The sequence below is a fragment of the Ipomoea nil genome, unplaced genomic scaffold, assembly GCF_001879475.1.
Source record: "Ipomoea nil cultivar Tokyo-kokei standard unplaced genomic scaffold, Asagao_1.1 scaffold3065, whole genome shotgun sequence".
Taxonomy (NCBI): Eukaryota; Viridiplantae; Streptophyta; class Magnoliopsida; order Solanales; family Convolvulaceae; genus Ipomoea; species Ipomoea nil.
In genome coordinates, this window is record NW_017619493.1 from 296,099 (window position 1) to 311,638 (window position 15,540).

Consider the following 15,540-nt stretch of genomic DNA (forward strand, 5'->3'; position numbering starts at 1 on the left):
TGGATCACTGAACTTACAAAGTGTGTAATTGAACCAACAAACAAGTAAAACAAGTGCAATGGGGGCATTTTTCTAATTGTTTTCGATAGAATTTGAGCATACTGCTTACATTGTATGTACTAAGAGTTGTGTTTTCCTCAATCATACTAATTGTGCGTAAAGATTGATTTTTTTTTAAACTCAAATTGAATTAAATGAAATTAGAAAATTTAGAAGAAAAAAATGTAACAATAATTGAGTTGGTAAGTACAAATGCAATTAAATTAGGGGTGGTTTCCTTCGAACATTAGAACTAAAATAAAATATTTAATTAATACGGAGTAATATTTGAAATGATTTTTAGTAAAAGTAATTAGTTTCTTTGTTTAGGTTGACAGTAATGAAATCTATAGGAACCAAAATTAAAATAAATATTAAATTAAATAAATTCAAATAAATATATAATACACATTTTTTCCTAATTCCAAAGTCCAAAAGTAGGATATAAGGAGAGCAGTCCAGCCATTGGGAATAATTACGTGAGAGATAGTCTTGAATACCATTGTCTCTATTATAAGGTAGTATCTGTTATATACGTTTTCTGACAAATTATACTGTGCACATAATGCATTGTGCGCCCTGGTCCAAAATGACGTCGTTTTGTACCTTTTCGCGTGTCTGCTGTTAACTCTTTAAAAAAAAATTATATTTCGAATGTATAGAATTGTATAATAGAATACACAGAATTTTATACCTGAAAACATAGAATTTTATAACTGAATACACATAATATTTTTTTAAAGGATAATACACATAATCTAACATAATGCATAATATACATAAACTCTTAACATAATACACATAAACTCTTAACTCTTTAAAAAAAAAATCAATGTTTTGAATGTACAGAATTATATAATAGAATACACAGAATTTTATACCTGAAAACACATAATTTTATACCTGGAAACACAGAATTTTAAAACTGAAAATTTCCATATTTCGAATGTACAAAATTATATAATAGAATTCACAGAATTTTATACCTGAAATTAACAAAACGACGTCGTTTTGGGAGGCGCGGTACGCAATGTGCGCCTTGATGCACAGTATAACGATTGACTTTCTCTATCCCCAAAGAGTCAAGACCCCACCACCGGAATTTGATTCTGTGACCTTCTCTCAAGGAGAGCCACAGATGTGTCATCTGAGCACAAGGTGCCTGACGTCTTTATGTTATATAATTTTTTCAAAAATAAAGAATTGTATATATAGCAAACTCATATCATTTTTTCAATGTGGAACGATGATTTCTTACAAGTCTCCCCAAACTCTAATTTCCAACTTCATAAGTACACTTTGAGAACCAACTTTCATTCACTCAGTATCCATTTTAAGTGCACAATATATCATTTCCTTTGTTTCACTTAGGAAAATCCAAATTTACTTTGAACTTATCGAAACCAAAAAAAAAAACCCTATATATATTTACACCAGAAAATATCACTTCAAATGTTAATTTTACTAATATTTTACAACACCCCTTTTGGCATAGCGGGCAATAAACTTTTGCTATTACAAAAATAGTCAAAACAAAGTAATCGGAAACGAATCCGAAGATACATCAGAGAATAAAAGTTATGAGCCAAACTCCCCTAAGTTATGCCCACATATATATAAATATATATATCTTGCATCACCATGACTGAATGATTAGTCATAGGGAAAAAAACCTAGGTTTAATTAGTGTGGATTGTAATCCAATATGGCAATATCCCAGATTCCATATATGTAACATTAATTAATATATATCTCATAAAGTTGTTGAATTCGACCTTCATCAATTCATAAATGTCGATTGAGGAGGTAGTTGGGGAAGGGCGGCGGTGGCTGAAACAATGATGACCTCTTCACAAACCGCCCTTTCAAACGAGGCCTCTTCTCTGCATTCAATTTCCTCACCTCGTACCGAATTTTCTTTGAGAACAACCTCGTCCTCCTCTTCTCCCTGTATCGACTCACCCGTGCTTCTCTCCCTTCGTCGCTTCGTCTCATCATCATTGCAGACCCGTATGGATGATGATGATGATGATCTCCTCCCTACAATGCAAATGCAAATACACATATAACGTAACTGCAGATAGATTATTATTAAAAAACATATATTCATCTATCTATATGTTGAGCGGAGACTGGTAAAGAGAAGGTCAGGTCATGAAATCAGCACCTTGTCTTTAAAAAATGTGGTAAAGAGAAGGTCAGGTCATGAAATCAGCACCTTGTCTTTAAAAAATGTGATGACGAACTATAAGAAAAAAAAAGTTGGACAATCGTTACTAGTTATAGCTTTTGATCCTAACAGAGCAAAAATAAAGCGCTCTATCTTCTTTTTTTCCAGAAGGTTCAATCCCAACATCAAGAGTCTCTCACCATCCGACCCCATAAAGCATGTGAGAGGATGTAAATCCCTAACCCTAAGTGCTCTACACTCCTGTCCGACAAAGCGAGGAGATGTAAGTTTCGGTGGCTCAGCAAACAGAGTTAATCAGTGCCACTTTGGACATATTTTCTACACTGCTGCTACTAAATTTCGAGATCTATCCATTTTTGACATATTCCCTACAGAGCTATTAGTAAATTTCTAACCATACTCTCCTACTTTAGACAATCTCTACACTGCTGTTACTAAATTTCTAACTTTGAAGATCTGTCCACTTTTGACATATTCCCTGCACGGCTGTTACTAAATGTCTAACCTTACTCCTGCTACTAAATTTCTTACCTTACTCTCTTTTTTTAAATATTGTTTACTGAATTAGTGAATTAAGTAGTGCTCTATACTAACAAGATATATAGATGAAGAAATTTCTCCAACAGTAGATGTTGGAATGGATTAAGGTAAGGTACGCACCATGAAATCTGGCCAGCAATGGTTTGGGTCGAAATGGGGTCGAGTTCCATCAGTCCAGGGACAACCTTGGCTAGCCCAAGCACTGATAACTTCCTCGTAGTTAAGACTTAAAAGCATCCTCGACTTCTTCGCCACTTCTTCTTTACAGCTTCCACTTTCCATGGACGACGACGACTCATCAAATCCACTCAACATCGTCATCATCACTTTCTGCTCAACTTCCTGCTCTTCCCCAAAACTCCAATTCAACGCCTCCGTACAATCGCCCCCATTAATCTCAATCTTCACCGCCGCCGTCGCTTTGTCTTCCCCAACATCATCGTCTCCTAACAACGTCTCTACGTCGGCAGCGAACTCCGCCAACTCCACGTCCGAGGAAAGGAACTCCGGAATCTCCAAACCCCGCATGTGGTCGTCTCCGCCGCCGTCGTTCAAAAGGGCGTTAAGGTCGTCATCCAACAACACCGGAACTTGGCAAAAAAGGTCGATCTCGTTGTTGTTGTTGTAGTCGTCGTCGCTCCCCATCTCGGGGACAAAAGGGAGGACGGGGTTAACGCTTTCCTCCACCGCAACGCCGCCGGAGTTTTGCTTCTTCGTACGTTTGGCGTTCCGCGGAGTTCTGGGCTTGCGGGTGAAGCCGCGGTGCCAAGCCGGGGGAGAATCATCGTCGTCGTCGTCAACAATTTTGGGTGAGGACAACAACGATGCCGCCGCCGTCGAAGACGAGGATGTTCCGAGACGAACCCTTTGGTGACGACTGGCCAGCAGGTTAGCAGAGTGAACGGAAACGTCACAAGATTGGCAGAGAAAAGCATCGTCGGCGACGCAAAACCAACGAGCCCTCTTCGACAAACAGCTATCGCAGGCTCTAGCGGTCTTGCCACTGATGGCATTAGCTGTTTTTCTTTGATCAGAACTCATCATGCGTGCGTACACACCAACACAACACAACCTCAAATTGTCGTCAAAGCTAAGGGGATTCAAGAATCAATCTTTCTAAGCTGAACGTACAACGTTTGATTGTACGCGTAGAGGATCGATGCCCACTGTAGAAGAGGTACTTTAGTGACAGTTCATACTGTTTAATGGGAGAGAAAGGTTTTAGCCTTTAGGCATATATGGGAAATACTATAGCTGGAGGAACCCCAAAATGGAATGACTGGCAATAGTACAATATAAATAATTGGGCATTGGGATGTTGTCCTGACAAAAGTTATAATTGATGGATATGTTTTCTTCAGCAAAAAAAGAAAAAAAAATCAAAAAAAAAATGTTGATGGTCCTAAGTTGTTGTTAACACTTATCCCTATTTCCAACGGCACTTATTTCCACTAGACTAGAAAGAAGTATGAAGTGGGTAGAGCATGTTTCTCGTATTTAAAAGGTTATGAGTTTGATTCTTGTTACATCTATGATAAAAGTGTAAAAAGTAGAATACAGAGTCCAATACGTCTCATAAACTTAGGATTCTCTACGGAGAACATGTTAATGGCTTGGTAAAGATGTCTGCCAATTAGATTTTTGTAGAGATAAGGTTCTCTAGAGAAAACATGTTAGTGGTTTGGTAAAGATGACTGTCAATTGGTCTTTTGTAGAGATATAGTTTACTTGTAGTTCTTTTGATTTTGCTTTGTCACAAATAAAATGATAGTATAGATTTCAACATGTTTGGTTCGGGCCTGGAACACATTGCGCACAAATAGGTAGCACCAAGGTTGTCACACCAAAGTTCTCGAATTAAAGCAATTAACCTTGTTACCCCTCCTAAACACCAACTATTGCTTTGTATTCTGCTTCTGTTGAGGATCTAGCCACTATATTTTGTTTATGGCATCCCTAAGAATTTAGATTTTTACCATTGAAAACAACAAAACCACTAGTGGACTTGAGATCATCATGACATCCTGTCCAATCAGAGTGTGAAAATAAATGAATGTTGTCATTTGAATCAGATTTTGTAAAACATAGCCCATAGTTAAGAGTATTATCTTTGACATACATTAGAGCGCGCTTTAAAGCCACCTAGTGGTCATTGGTTGAAGATTGCATAAACTGACAAAGTTAGTTTACGACAAATGAGAGATATGGATGAGTGATGGTTAGATATTAAAGTGCTCCAACTAAGCTGAGGTATTGTGTGGGATATGTCATATGGTTGAGATGAGTTTGTTGCACTTAGCTTGTTGTTGACTGAAATTGGAGTGGAGATTTACTTCCAGTGTTCCATTCTAGACCTTTTGAGTATTTCAAGTATGTACATTTGTTGGTAAAGGATCGTCGCCCCATGTTATGAATTGACTCAATTCCTAGGAAGAACCTTGGAGGTCCCATATCTTAGATCTTGAATTTTTAGCTAGTTTGTTTGTTATGGAAGCCAAGAGACTTTCATTGTTGCTCATTATTAGTATGGATCGGAATTAACATATAGACAAGTAAATAAATTTGAGCATTAGTAGTAGAATAGATAAACAATAAAACATCAGTTTTCGAAGCCTTGAAACCAACTGAGAGTAGGCAATCATGAAGGCGTTTGAACCATGTAGTGGTGCTTGCTTCAAACCATATAAAGGCTTTTGTAGTTTTCTAACATGAGTAGGAAAGTTGTTAATGTACCCTGGTGGTTGCTTCATATAAACATTCTCACTTAGACAACTATTGAGGAAGGGATAGGAAGGGATTGTGAACATCAAGTTTTCTGATAGACAATATTTTGTTATAATAAGAGATAAGTTTTACTATAGTTGGTTTGACCACCGGATTTAAAGTATCAAAATAATCTCCTCTCCTCAACCTGATTGAATACTTTAGCAACAACTCTGGCTTTATATCGTTCAATTTTTCCATAAGCTTTTCTCTTGATTTGAAATACCCATTTGCATCCAATGGTGTTCATATCTTGTTTATGTGGAACTAGCTTCCAACTATTGTTATGTAGAAATGCATTGAATTCTTCGTCCATTGTTGTTTGCCATTCGAGACCTTTTACGGCTTGGGAGTGGCATGTGGGTTCGAAGTCATCTATATATGCAATTAGAGCTTTGTTACTTGTGGAGTCACGAATCATGTGGCAGATGACCATAGGATGTGTACGTTGAGCACGGGGTGTTGGTCGACGTAGCTCGAGCTTGGAAGGAATAATTAGAGGTTGTTCGGGAGTAAACTCCACCAAAAGGGAGGAGGTGGTTCTCACCGACATGGTTGTGTCCTGGGCTTGTCATGATCGTGTCCCTCTCTGGAATGGTGATACGATCGTGACACATGAGCAACACGCCCGTGTTGTTTGTCGTTGGGGCATTGATTTGGGCGACACGACAATGTCTAAGACGTGTCGTAGCCGTGTCTCTCTCTAGATTGGCTACATGACTATGACACAGGGCAACACGGTTGTATTGTTTCTCGCTGTAGTGTCCTTTTAGCGACACAACTATGTCCATGTCGTGATCGCATCTCTCTCTAGAATGGCGACACAAGCATGAAATAGAGGCAACACACTCATGTCAATTTCTTAGCATCCCGTTCTGCTTGGTAAGTTGACAACAACCCATGGTATTGCATCCTGAGTTGAAGTAGAAACATGTGGGGGAGTTTTAGCTGCAAAAGAGAAAACATTCTCATCAAATCGGACATGGCGAATGGTAAGAATTTTTTCAACATTTAGATTCAAGCAATGATATCCTCTAAATGAGTGTTGGTACCCAAGGAAGACAAGTGGAGCATAATGGAACTCTATTGTGTGTTTATTGTAGGGACGGAGATTCTTTTTATCCAAGGAAAAAGGATTACAGCTTTCAATTTCATTAAGCAAGAGTAGGGTTTTGATCATAAACCTTTCAATTGCACGTAGAACGATGAAAATAGACAGACAGGCCGTTTTAGTTTCTTTTTCATTAGAATTATAAGAATTAAAATTCTAAGATGAAGTTCAACTAATTTGATGATTTCTACAGCACATCGAATTCTATATATAGATTTTATTTTATGAATAATGTGAAATAGAGATAACAATCAAAACAAACGAATCGTTTTTACGAATATATTATGACAATAATAAGAAAAGATAGAATTAAAAAAAGCTAGATAGTAAATAGTGAAAACGTATGGAAAACATAGACAACCAAAGAAACAGAGAAAGGGGTAGTTGGGAGTTGTTTTGTTGATGATGGCATTAGGAATCAAATTGTTTAAGATTGTAGAGGGTATACAATTAATCAGAGAAACCACAGTTTCATAAGCATAAGCCTAGGATAGGAGGGACAAAGGCTTAAACAAGTAAGGCCACAACTGTTTCAACAATGTGTATATGATGTCTTTTAACACACTCATTTTGTTCATGTGTGTAAGCACATGACTAACAATGGTTTATTCCAAGATTGACGAAGAGTTTGTCTAATTAACTTGTTTTATTCACCTCATAAATCAGACTAAATGACTTTTATTTTGGAGGAAAAGGTGCACTCAATTAGTGCTTTTAAACTGATGGAAAATGGCATAGATATCTACTTTTAGTTTCATAGAAAAAACTAGGTATATCGAGAATAACCATCAACAAATATAACGAAATAACAATGGCCTTCATTAGATAAAGTCATGAATGGTTCCCAAATATATGTGTAAACTAAATTAAATCTGATATAGAAGAACTGGATTTTTTTTACTATTTCTAGAGGAAATCGTGAGTATTTTCCTAGTTGATAGGCAGAACATATCGTACTACTATTACTTGAGGATTTTGACACTGGATAATGAAGTAAAATGTTGTGTAAAGCCCTAGAGTGGGGTTGATCGAGACGATTGTGTCAAACTTATGAACATGATTTTGAGTGATGAATGCCACATTTTTTTGGATTGGAAGTTTGTATAACCCCCTTCCTCCCGAGCTTTCTCCTTTAAGTAGAACTTGGTTGGTGGTGAGATTCTAAAAAAAAAAAAAAAAAACGGATGTACCTCAAAGAAAACATTGCTAGCTGTCAGTGACAAAATGTTTGACAAATAGAAGAGAGTTTGTTAGAGTAGGAGCATGTAACACATTTTGTAGTTGAAGGGAACGTGAAGAAGAGAATATAAAAGTGTTTCCAATACTGAAAATATTCAAACTTATACCATTACCAACACAAAGAGTGTTATTGCCCGTGTACTCTTCCAAATGATGTAATGTCGAGGAATCCAGAGTGACATGATGGGTAGCACCATTGTCGGGGAGGTAGTTTTTATAAGATGGAGCGGGGGCTAGATCATCAGCATAAGTCATATTTGCTTGGGAACCAATGGCTCCTGAATATCTCTTATAGCATTGTAGGGTAGTATGACCAATGTTGTTGCATATTTAACACTTCGGAACGTAGCCACGACCACATTCACGACCCCGACTTCCTCCATTGCCACAACCACAGCTACACGGTTGATTAGGAATGCGTTCCAGTTGTTTGGCAGTGGGTGGCCCCACGCTTGGCGATAAGTGCTGGATGGTGGTTCTAGGGGAGCAGTTAAAGAAACGTCATCCGCATAGATAAATTGATGTGCAGTGAGATAGTCGTTGAGTTGATCAATCGTCATATGTTTCTTGGTGGTCAACAAAGATACCATTGCACGTACAGTACTCAGGGAAGATGCCTTTGAACATATAGAGATTCTGCTCACCCAAACCTATTGGTCAACCGACTTTAGCTAGAAGTCCAATTAAAACCTTGGCTTTGCTAAGATACTCACTCGTAGTGGTATCTCTTTCGCACAAAGATTACAACTGAGTAAGGAGACTTAGAGATCATGCTCGAGAGGAAGACCCAAATGTATCTTCAATAGCTTGCCATAGGGACTATGACGTGGCATGCCCTAGTATAACGTACATGACCTCATCGGAGAGAGGCGAGATAAACATGGATAATATGGATGAATCCTGATGGACCAAAGTTTCGACTGCAAGAAAGGCTACAATGGAGCACCCTATCCGAAGACTGAATAAATGAAATCAAATTAAACACAATAACGTGACATCAACATACCCACTGAGGCTTTAACCACGGAGAAAGGGAACAAGTTGAGTATTCCAGAATAGGTAGTTTGATGAGGTAATTTTAATGGAGACAAAGTGATGTGCTACATGTAGGGCATTTATTGGGGCTGGGGTTGGAGGAATAAAATCTAAGATGGTGTGGGAGGAGGAGGTGGTGGCGGCGGTTTCGTTGGCTGGCAGTGACACAACATCCGGGTTGGTGGCGATAGCGGCGGTTGTATTGTTAGGGTTTGCAGTCATAAATCGCCAGGTTTATTGATACCAGATAAGAATAATAATTCTGGATATAATTTTATTATTAATCAATCCAATTTAAAATTTACAGAAAGATATGTATTTATAAAAACACACGGAATCATAGTCATGACAGAAATTATGCAAGATAGAGAGAGGGGAAAAGAATTCTAGTGTTTTCAAAAAAAAAAAAAAAAAAAAAAAAAAAAGAATTCTAGTATAACTAAAAGAGTTAATACCCAAAATCGTCCTCGACTATAGTGGTTTTTCTCAATTTCGTCCTAAACGACTTTGGTGACCTAATATCGTCCCAGACTTTTGTGTTTCGCTCAATTTAGTCCCAGACTTTTGTGTTTCGCTCAATTTAGTCCCAGACTTTTGTGTTTTTGCTCAATTTAGTCCCTCATTTATTATTCTGTCCATTTGGTGTTAAATAAATAGATAATTCAGTAATTTTAATATTGGCATCTCTTTACTCATAGACGTGTGAACTGCGAAATCCTTTTTTTTTTTTACGAATTACTCCAAGAATTACTCCTAAAACTGCGAATATAAAATTTGATTTGCAGGTCCGGGAGTAATTCTGGGTGTAATTCGTACAAGAAAGAGGAATTTCGCACTTCACAAGTTGAAAGTAAAGAGAGATCAATATTGACATTATTGAATTGTCCCTTTATTTAACACCAATTTGACGGAATAACAAATGGAGGACTAAATTGAGCGAAACACAAAAGTCTGGGACGATATTAGGTCACCAAAGTCGTTTAGGACGAAATTGAGAAAAATCACTATAGTCGAGTACGATTTTGGGTATTAACTCATAACTAAAATATAAACTCTTACCACTCCATATACTAGACTAAGAACCCACAATTTGAGCTATTTTTGAATATGAACCAAACAGATGCTGCCAAGCTAACATGTGAGTTGAGCGGTTTGTTGATCTTTGAACATGAACCAAACAAATGCTGCCAATTCAATTTCTTGTATTAAATAGATATGGTCCATAATGATCAAATTTTTATAAGAGCCATTATTAGAGAAAGAAACAATAGCTTTTTGAAGAACTAGACCGTCTGGCTCCTGGGTAACATTATATGAACGGCTTTACTTAACGCATAAAAGAGTTTAACCATAGTATTACTTTAATTTTTTAAAATATTATAATCATTTTTCGACATTTTTGGCAAATGATCAATTATGAAAATATATATAGCAGACTCAATACACCAGTTGAATTTCTAATTATTGTTGCTTTGCTGCTTTTAATTGATCTTTCAACTAAGTGATCTGTATCAAAATTAGAGTGAATTAACAATATCAACAGAGTGTATATTTGGATTTAAAGGGGTTTTAAATTATAAAATTTCAATCGTTCTTTAATACTTGAGAACTAAAAATATCACTTAATATGGAAATCAAAAGTAAAAATATCAAGAATGAATAATTAATTTTTCTACTTTACCTCCATATTTAAAAGATTAAAATTGTTGTTTTACTAAGGGTCGAATAGGCCCTCGAACTTTATCTAAAAAGTCAATTAGACTCTTAAACATTTTAAGGTTGCAATTAAATCCATCAACATCTCATTTTGGTGCAATGAAGTTCAAAAATCGATTAGTGACCTGCTATTACAAGTCACTAGGTGTCGATCAATATTTCATCGATATTTCGACTAACTCCGGTGATATTTCTCGCAATAAAGACGATCGTATAATGGTCGCCGATCGCCTTTGAATCAACAGGTTGCCTTCTCACACCTGAGGTGGTCGGCTTCTTCGGAGAATCGCCGGAGTTAACTGGAATATTGACCGAAACTATAAATAGTGACTTGTGATATCAAGTTACTAACTGATTTTTGGACTTCATTACACCAAAATACATACTGATGAATTTAATTATTACTTTAAAAAGTTTAATTAACTTCTTAGATAATGTTTGAGATTCAATTTGATCATTTTTCTCAATTAATTTTGTTGATGATAACTGAGAGCAATAACTACTTGGGGAATGGCCCACAGCTTTTACTACAAGAGTACAAGTCTTAATTAATGGCCATGCTGGTGAATGAGATTTGTATTCCCTTTTGGTTTTGGTATGTTCCCAGTGGGCTCACAACTTGGTCTCATCTTAGTGCTGATTGGCTGAATTCCTTAACTCCATCCTTAACTCTGTGCTCCCATTGGCTGTGAGTCAACAGTATGGATTCCTAGTGGGACCCATTGGGCAGCATGGGAATTTTACATCAACGAGTAAGACCCTGTTTGGTGTTTTTTGTCACTGTGCTTCAATCATTCCTTATATAACTTCAAAAACTTCACTTTTGTGGTCCTGTATTGTAGCTTTCAAGCCTCATATGTATTTTCAACTTTTAGGGCTTCACAAAATCTCAACCATTGCTCTCCCTGTCTCTCCCACTTGACAAATTAGTGGTTTTTTTTTTTTTTTTTTTTTTTTTTTTTTTTTTTTTTTTTTTGTATTTGTATTTGTATTATAAGTTTCATTTTCCTTTAGTCATAATCACGATAAGTTTTTAACAAATTTGGAATCGAGCAATTGTTGAGCCTCATTTGAAGAATAGTTATCCCAACACTAGTTTTATTTGAAAGATTTAGATCTAAAATCTTTGCTTAAGACTCTTTTGATACTTAAGTCACAAGTTGTTGATGTTGAACCAATATGCGTCTCTTATAGGGTAAGAAAATAACATCCGACTTAAAATTGATTAGTTATTTAGTTATATGGTAATACTTCCATGACGAATGGGCCATGCATGGAATTATTGTGGCAAGAAGTGGACTGCAAATTAAAGTGTCCAAACACTAACCAAATCCACAAAAATAATTTTTGTTTTCACAAAAATGTAAGAAAATTTAAAATTAAGCAGGGTGATGCGACGAACAGAAAGTTGTCACATTAGATTAGTGGTTTCCTTTTCTGTAGAATTTTGGTGGTTCTTATTCTTGGAACTTCTTCTGTTTCAATTCCTTGAGAAAAAATGAAATGAAAAAAAAAATTAAAAAATTCTATGTTTCTTATTAATTTGTCTTAGAAAATGGTCTGGATGTAATATGTCTTCCAGATCTTCAACTAGTCTCAAAGAGAGAAAGCACTTTAGGGAGCGTTTTGTTCAGATAATCTTAGATTACTTAGGTAATCAGAGTTTAGTAATGTTATATTACCTTATTTGGTTCAAGTTATTAGATTAGACAAATTATATCGTGCACCGCGATACATAATCGATTATGCATCGAGCTTCAAAACGACGTTGTTTTGTTTAACGAAAAGAAATGACACCCGTTTTGCGTCATTCCGCGCCGTTCTGCAAAAAGTAACTCTGTTATTCAGTTTCATTTTGTATACACTGCAGTTTCAGTTCAACACAACTACAGTTTCATTTCGATATAACTACAGTTTCATTCCGATATAACTACAGTTACACTCAAATATGTGAAAATGTTATTTAATTTTATTTTATATACACTATAGTTTCATTAAAACACAACTACATGATCATTTCATATAACTACAGCTTCATTGCGCAATATACACTCAAATATGTGAAATGTTATTCAGTTTCATTTTATATACACTGCAATTTCATTGCACCACAACTATAGTATCATTTTGATATAACTGCAGTTTCATTTGATAATAGATAAAATAATACATGAGGCAGTGTCAGTTTAGATACACTGTAATTTCAGTTGGTAATTAACACACCAAAAAATGCGCGCTCCGTTAACAGTAACGGCGCACCGTTTCTTTACTCAAAGAAACGACGCCGTTTTGACAGCGGTGCACGTGCACCGCGGTCCACAGTATAACGACTGATTAGATTACCTGTTAATGTTATATTACCTCAAAGTTGATGTGGCGCAAATGTTTCAAGATAATGTGATTACCTCCATTTTCTTAGATAATCTTAAATTACCTTGAATTATTTCAACTTTGCCCTTGTTAACTAATCCTTATATAATAATAAAACACACACACACACACTTATATATATATATATATATATATATATATATATATATATATATATATATATATATATATATATATATATATATAGGGAAGGTATCAGGTGCATTTGTGGCTTCCTGTGCGGTTGTGAGGTTGATTAATGTGCGTGAGTTTTATACTTAAAGTGCCTGAGTCTTGTGCTTAATGTGCCTGAGATTTGCACTTAATGTGCATGAGTGTGTAATGTTAATGTGCGTGAGTTTTGTACTTAATGTGCCTGTGTATTGTGCTTAATGTGCGTGAGGTTTGTGCTTAATGTGCGTGAGTTTTAACACAATCGCACAGTAGTTATAAACAAAGTATATTCAGACCACAAACTCACACCTCACGCTAACGGAAGCGATGAAGAACAGAGAGAGGGGAAGAGAGGATTAAGGGAAAAGCGGAAAACTATTTTATTAGGAAGAGAAGACGAAGACGTATATGATGAAGAACAGAGAGGGGAAGAGAGGATTAAGGGAATATGAAGAGAAGACGAAGAAGTAGACTGAGACTTATATGGTGAAGAATAGAGAGAGAGGAAGAGAGGATTAAGGGTAGGAAGGGAAGACGAAGGCGAAAACGTATATGTATAGGAGCAACAGCAACACATTAAACATTACACACTCACGCACATTAAGCACACAACTCACACACGTTAGGCACAAGACTCACACACCTTAAGTACAAAACTCACGCACATTAACATTACACACTCAGGCACATTAAGTACAAATCTCAAGCACATTAAGTACAAGACACACGCACATTGAGTACAAAACTCACGCACATTAATCAACTGCACTGGAACATTTCATTATATATATATATGTGTGTGTGTGTGTGGGGGGGGGGGGGTGTGTGTGTGGGTGTGTGTGTGTGTGTGTGTGTATATATATATATATATATATATATATATATATATATATATATATATTATTGAGGACATTATAGTAAATTGGTCCATATAACCTAAAATATAATCCTTAACCAACCAAAGTAATATTATATTTCACAATCCAAACCAAACATACATATAAGTTAATCTTACATTCTCAAAATCTCACATTACCTTCTTGGAGGTAATTCTATTACCTGGGGTAATCCAAGATTCTGTGAACCTAACGGCCGCTTAATTTTCTCTCAATTTTCTTACGGGAGATGAGAGTGATAATTAAGGCAAATGTTATTGTGGGTGGACCATGGTCCAAAACAGTTCCGTTTCTTTTAATGAAAAGAAATGGCATCCGTTCCGTCCAACTAATTTTGTTTTGTATAACGTATCCAATTTCATTTTATATACATTGTACTTTGCATTACAACTAAAGTATCATTTTGATTCAACTACAGTTTCATTTGACAATATGCACTCAATATGTGAGGCTTGTTATTGAATTATATATTATACACAATATAGTTTTATTGCAACACCACTAAGTATAAGTATAATTCAACTATGGTTTCATAGGACAATATACACTCAAATATGTGAAACCTAATATTCAGTTTCATTCATTTTATACATACTGTAGTTTAATTTTATTACAACACAACTAAAGTATCATTTAATTAAAGTATAGTTTCATTTGACAATGTACATTCAATATATGAGACATGTTACTCAGTTTTATTTTAAATACACTGTAATTTCATTACAGCACAACTAAAGTATCATTCTAATTCAACTGCATTTTCATTTGACAATATACACTTAATATGTATGTTAATTAGAAATGTTATTCATTTTCATTTTAAATACACTGTAATTTCATTATATTATGAACACATCATAAATATGAAATTTGTTAAACGGTTGCCGTTTCCGTTTCTTTTTTACTTATGAAAATAATAATGTTTTAAGATCATGGTCCACCGTATAACAATTGAATAAAGAATGGGTGACGTACATATTGTGTAACCTCAGACCATGACTATTATTTATACTTTTACAATATTCCTCTTATTATGAATACTCACTCCTTAATGGGTTTAACATTATTTGACATTAAAAAAAAAAATACAAATTTAGTGATGTGGTCCAATTTTACAAATCGAGCATTTCGAAGGCTAGTTTAGATGGTCTAAATTGAAGAGATTGTATAAGTGATAATTTTATAAGCACCCTAATTAATTTTACCTAAATACATGTGAATTCTTTAAATTAGAGGCTTGTTGTTGTTGTTGTTAGAAAAAAATAAGGAAAAGATCAAATAAGTCATTGAACTATTCATGAAAGTGTAATTAAATCTCTCGAAATATAAAAAGTTCTAATTAGATATCTGAGATTCTGAACTTAGAAAAAAGTACAATTACCCCCCTAATTTGACATGTTATTGCTGGTGAACTTCAGGTTAAAGATGGTTCGAAATGACATATCAATATGTTATGCTAATATGGA

The 15,540-nt window shown here is 35.5% G+C and overlaps 1 protein-coding gene across 1 annotated transcript; it reads right to left on the bottom strand.

The window, feature by feature from the left end:
• Positions 1–1,438: 1,438 nt before the first annotated feature.
• Positions 1,439–4,058, bottom strand: LOC109164431 (zinc finger protein CONSTANS-LIKE 16). The gene is made up of 2 exons (XM_019312967.1): positions 2,891–4,058; positions 1,439–2,079 (listed from the first exon to the last, which is right to left on the bottom strand). The coding sequence occupies exons 1-2, from the start codon at positions 3,812–3,814 to the stop codon at positions 1,825–1,827; spliced, it is 1,179 nt and encodes a 392-aa protein (XP_019168512.1). The 5' UTR covers positions 3,815–4,058; the 3' UTR covers positions 1,439–1,824.
• Positions 4,059–15,540: the final 11,482 nt, after the last annotated feature.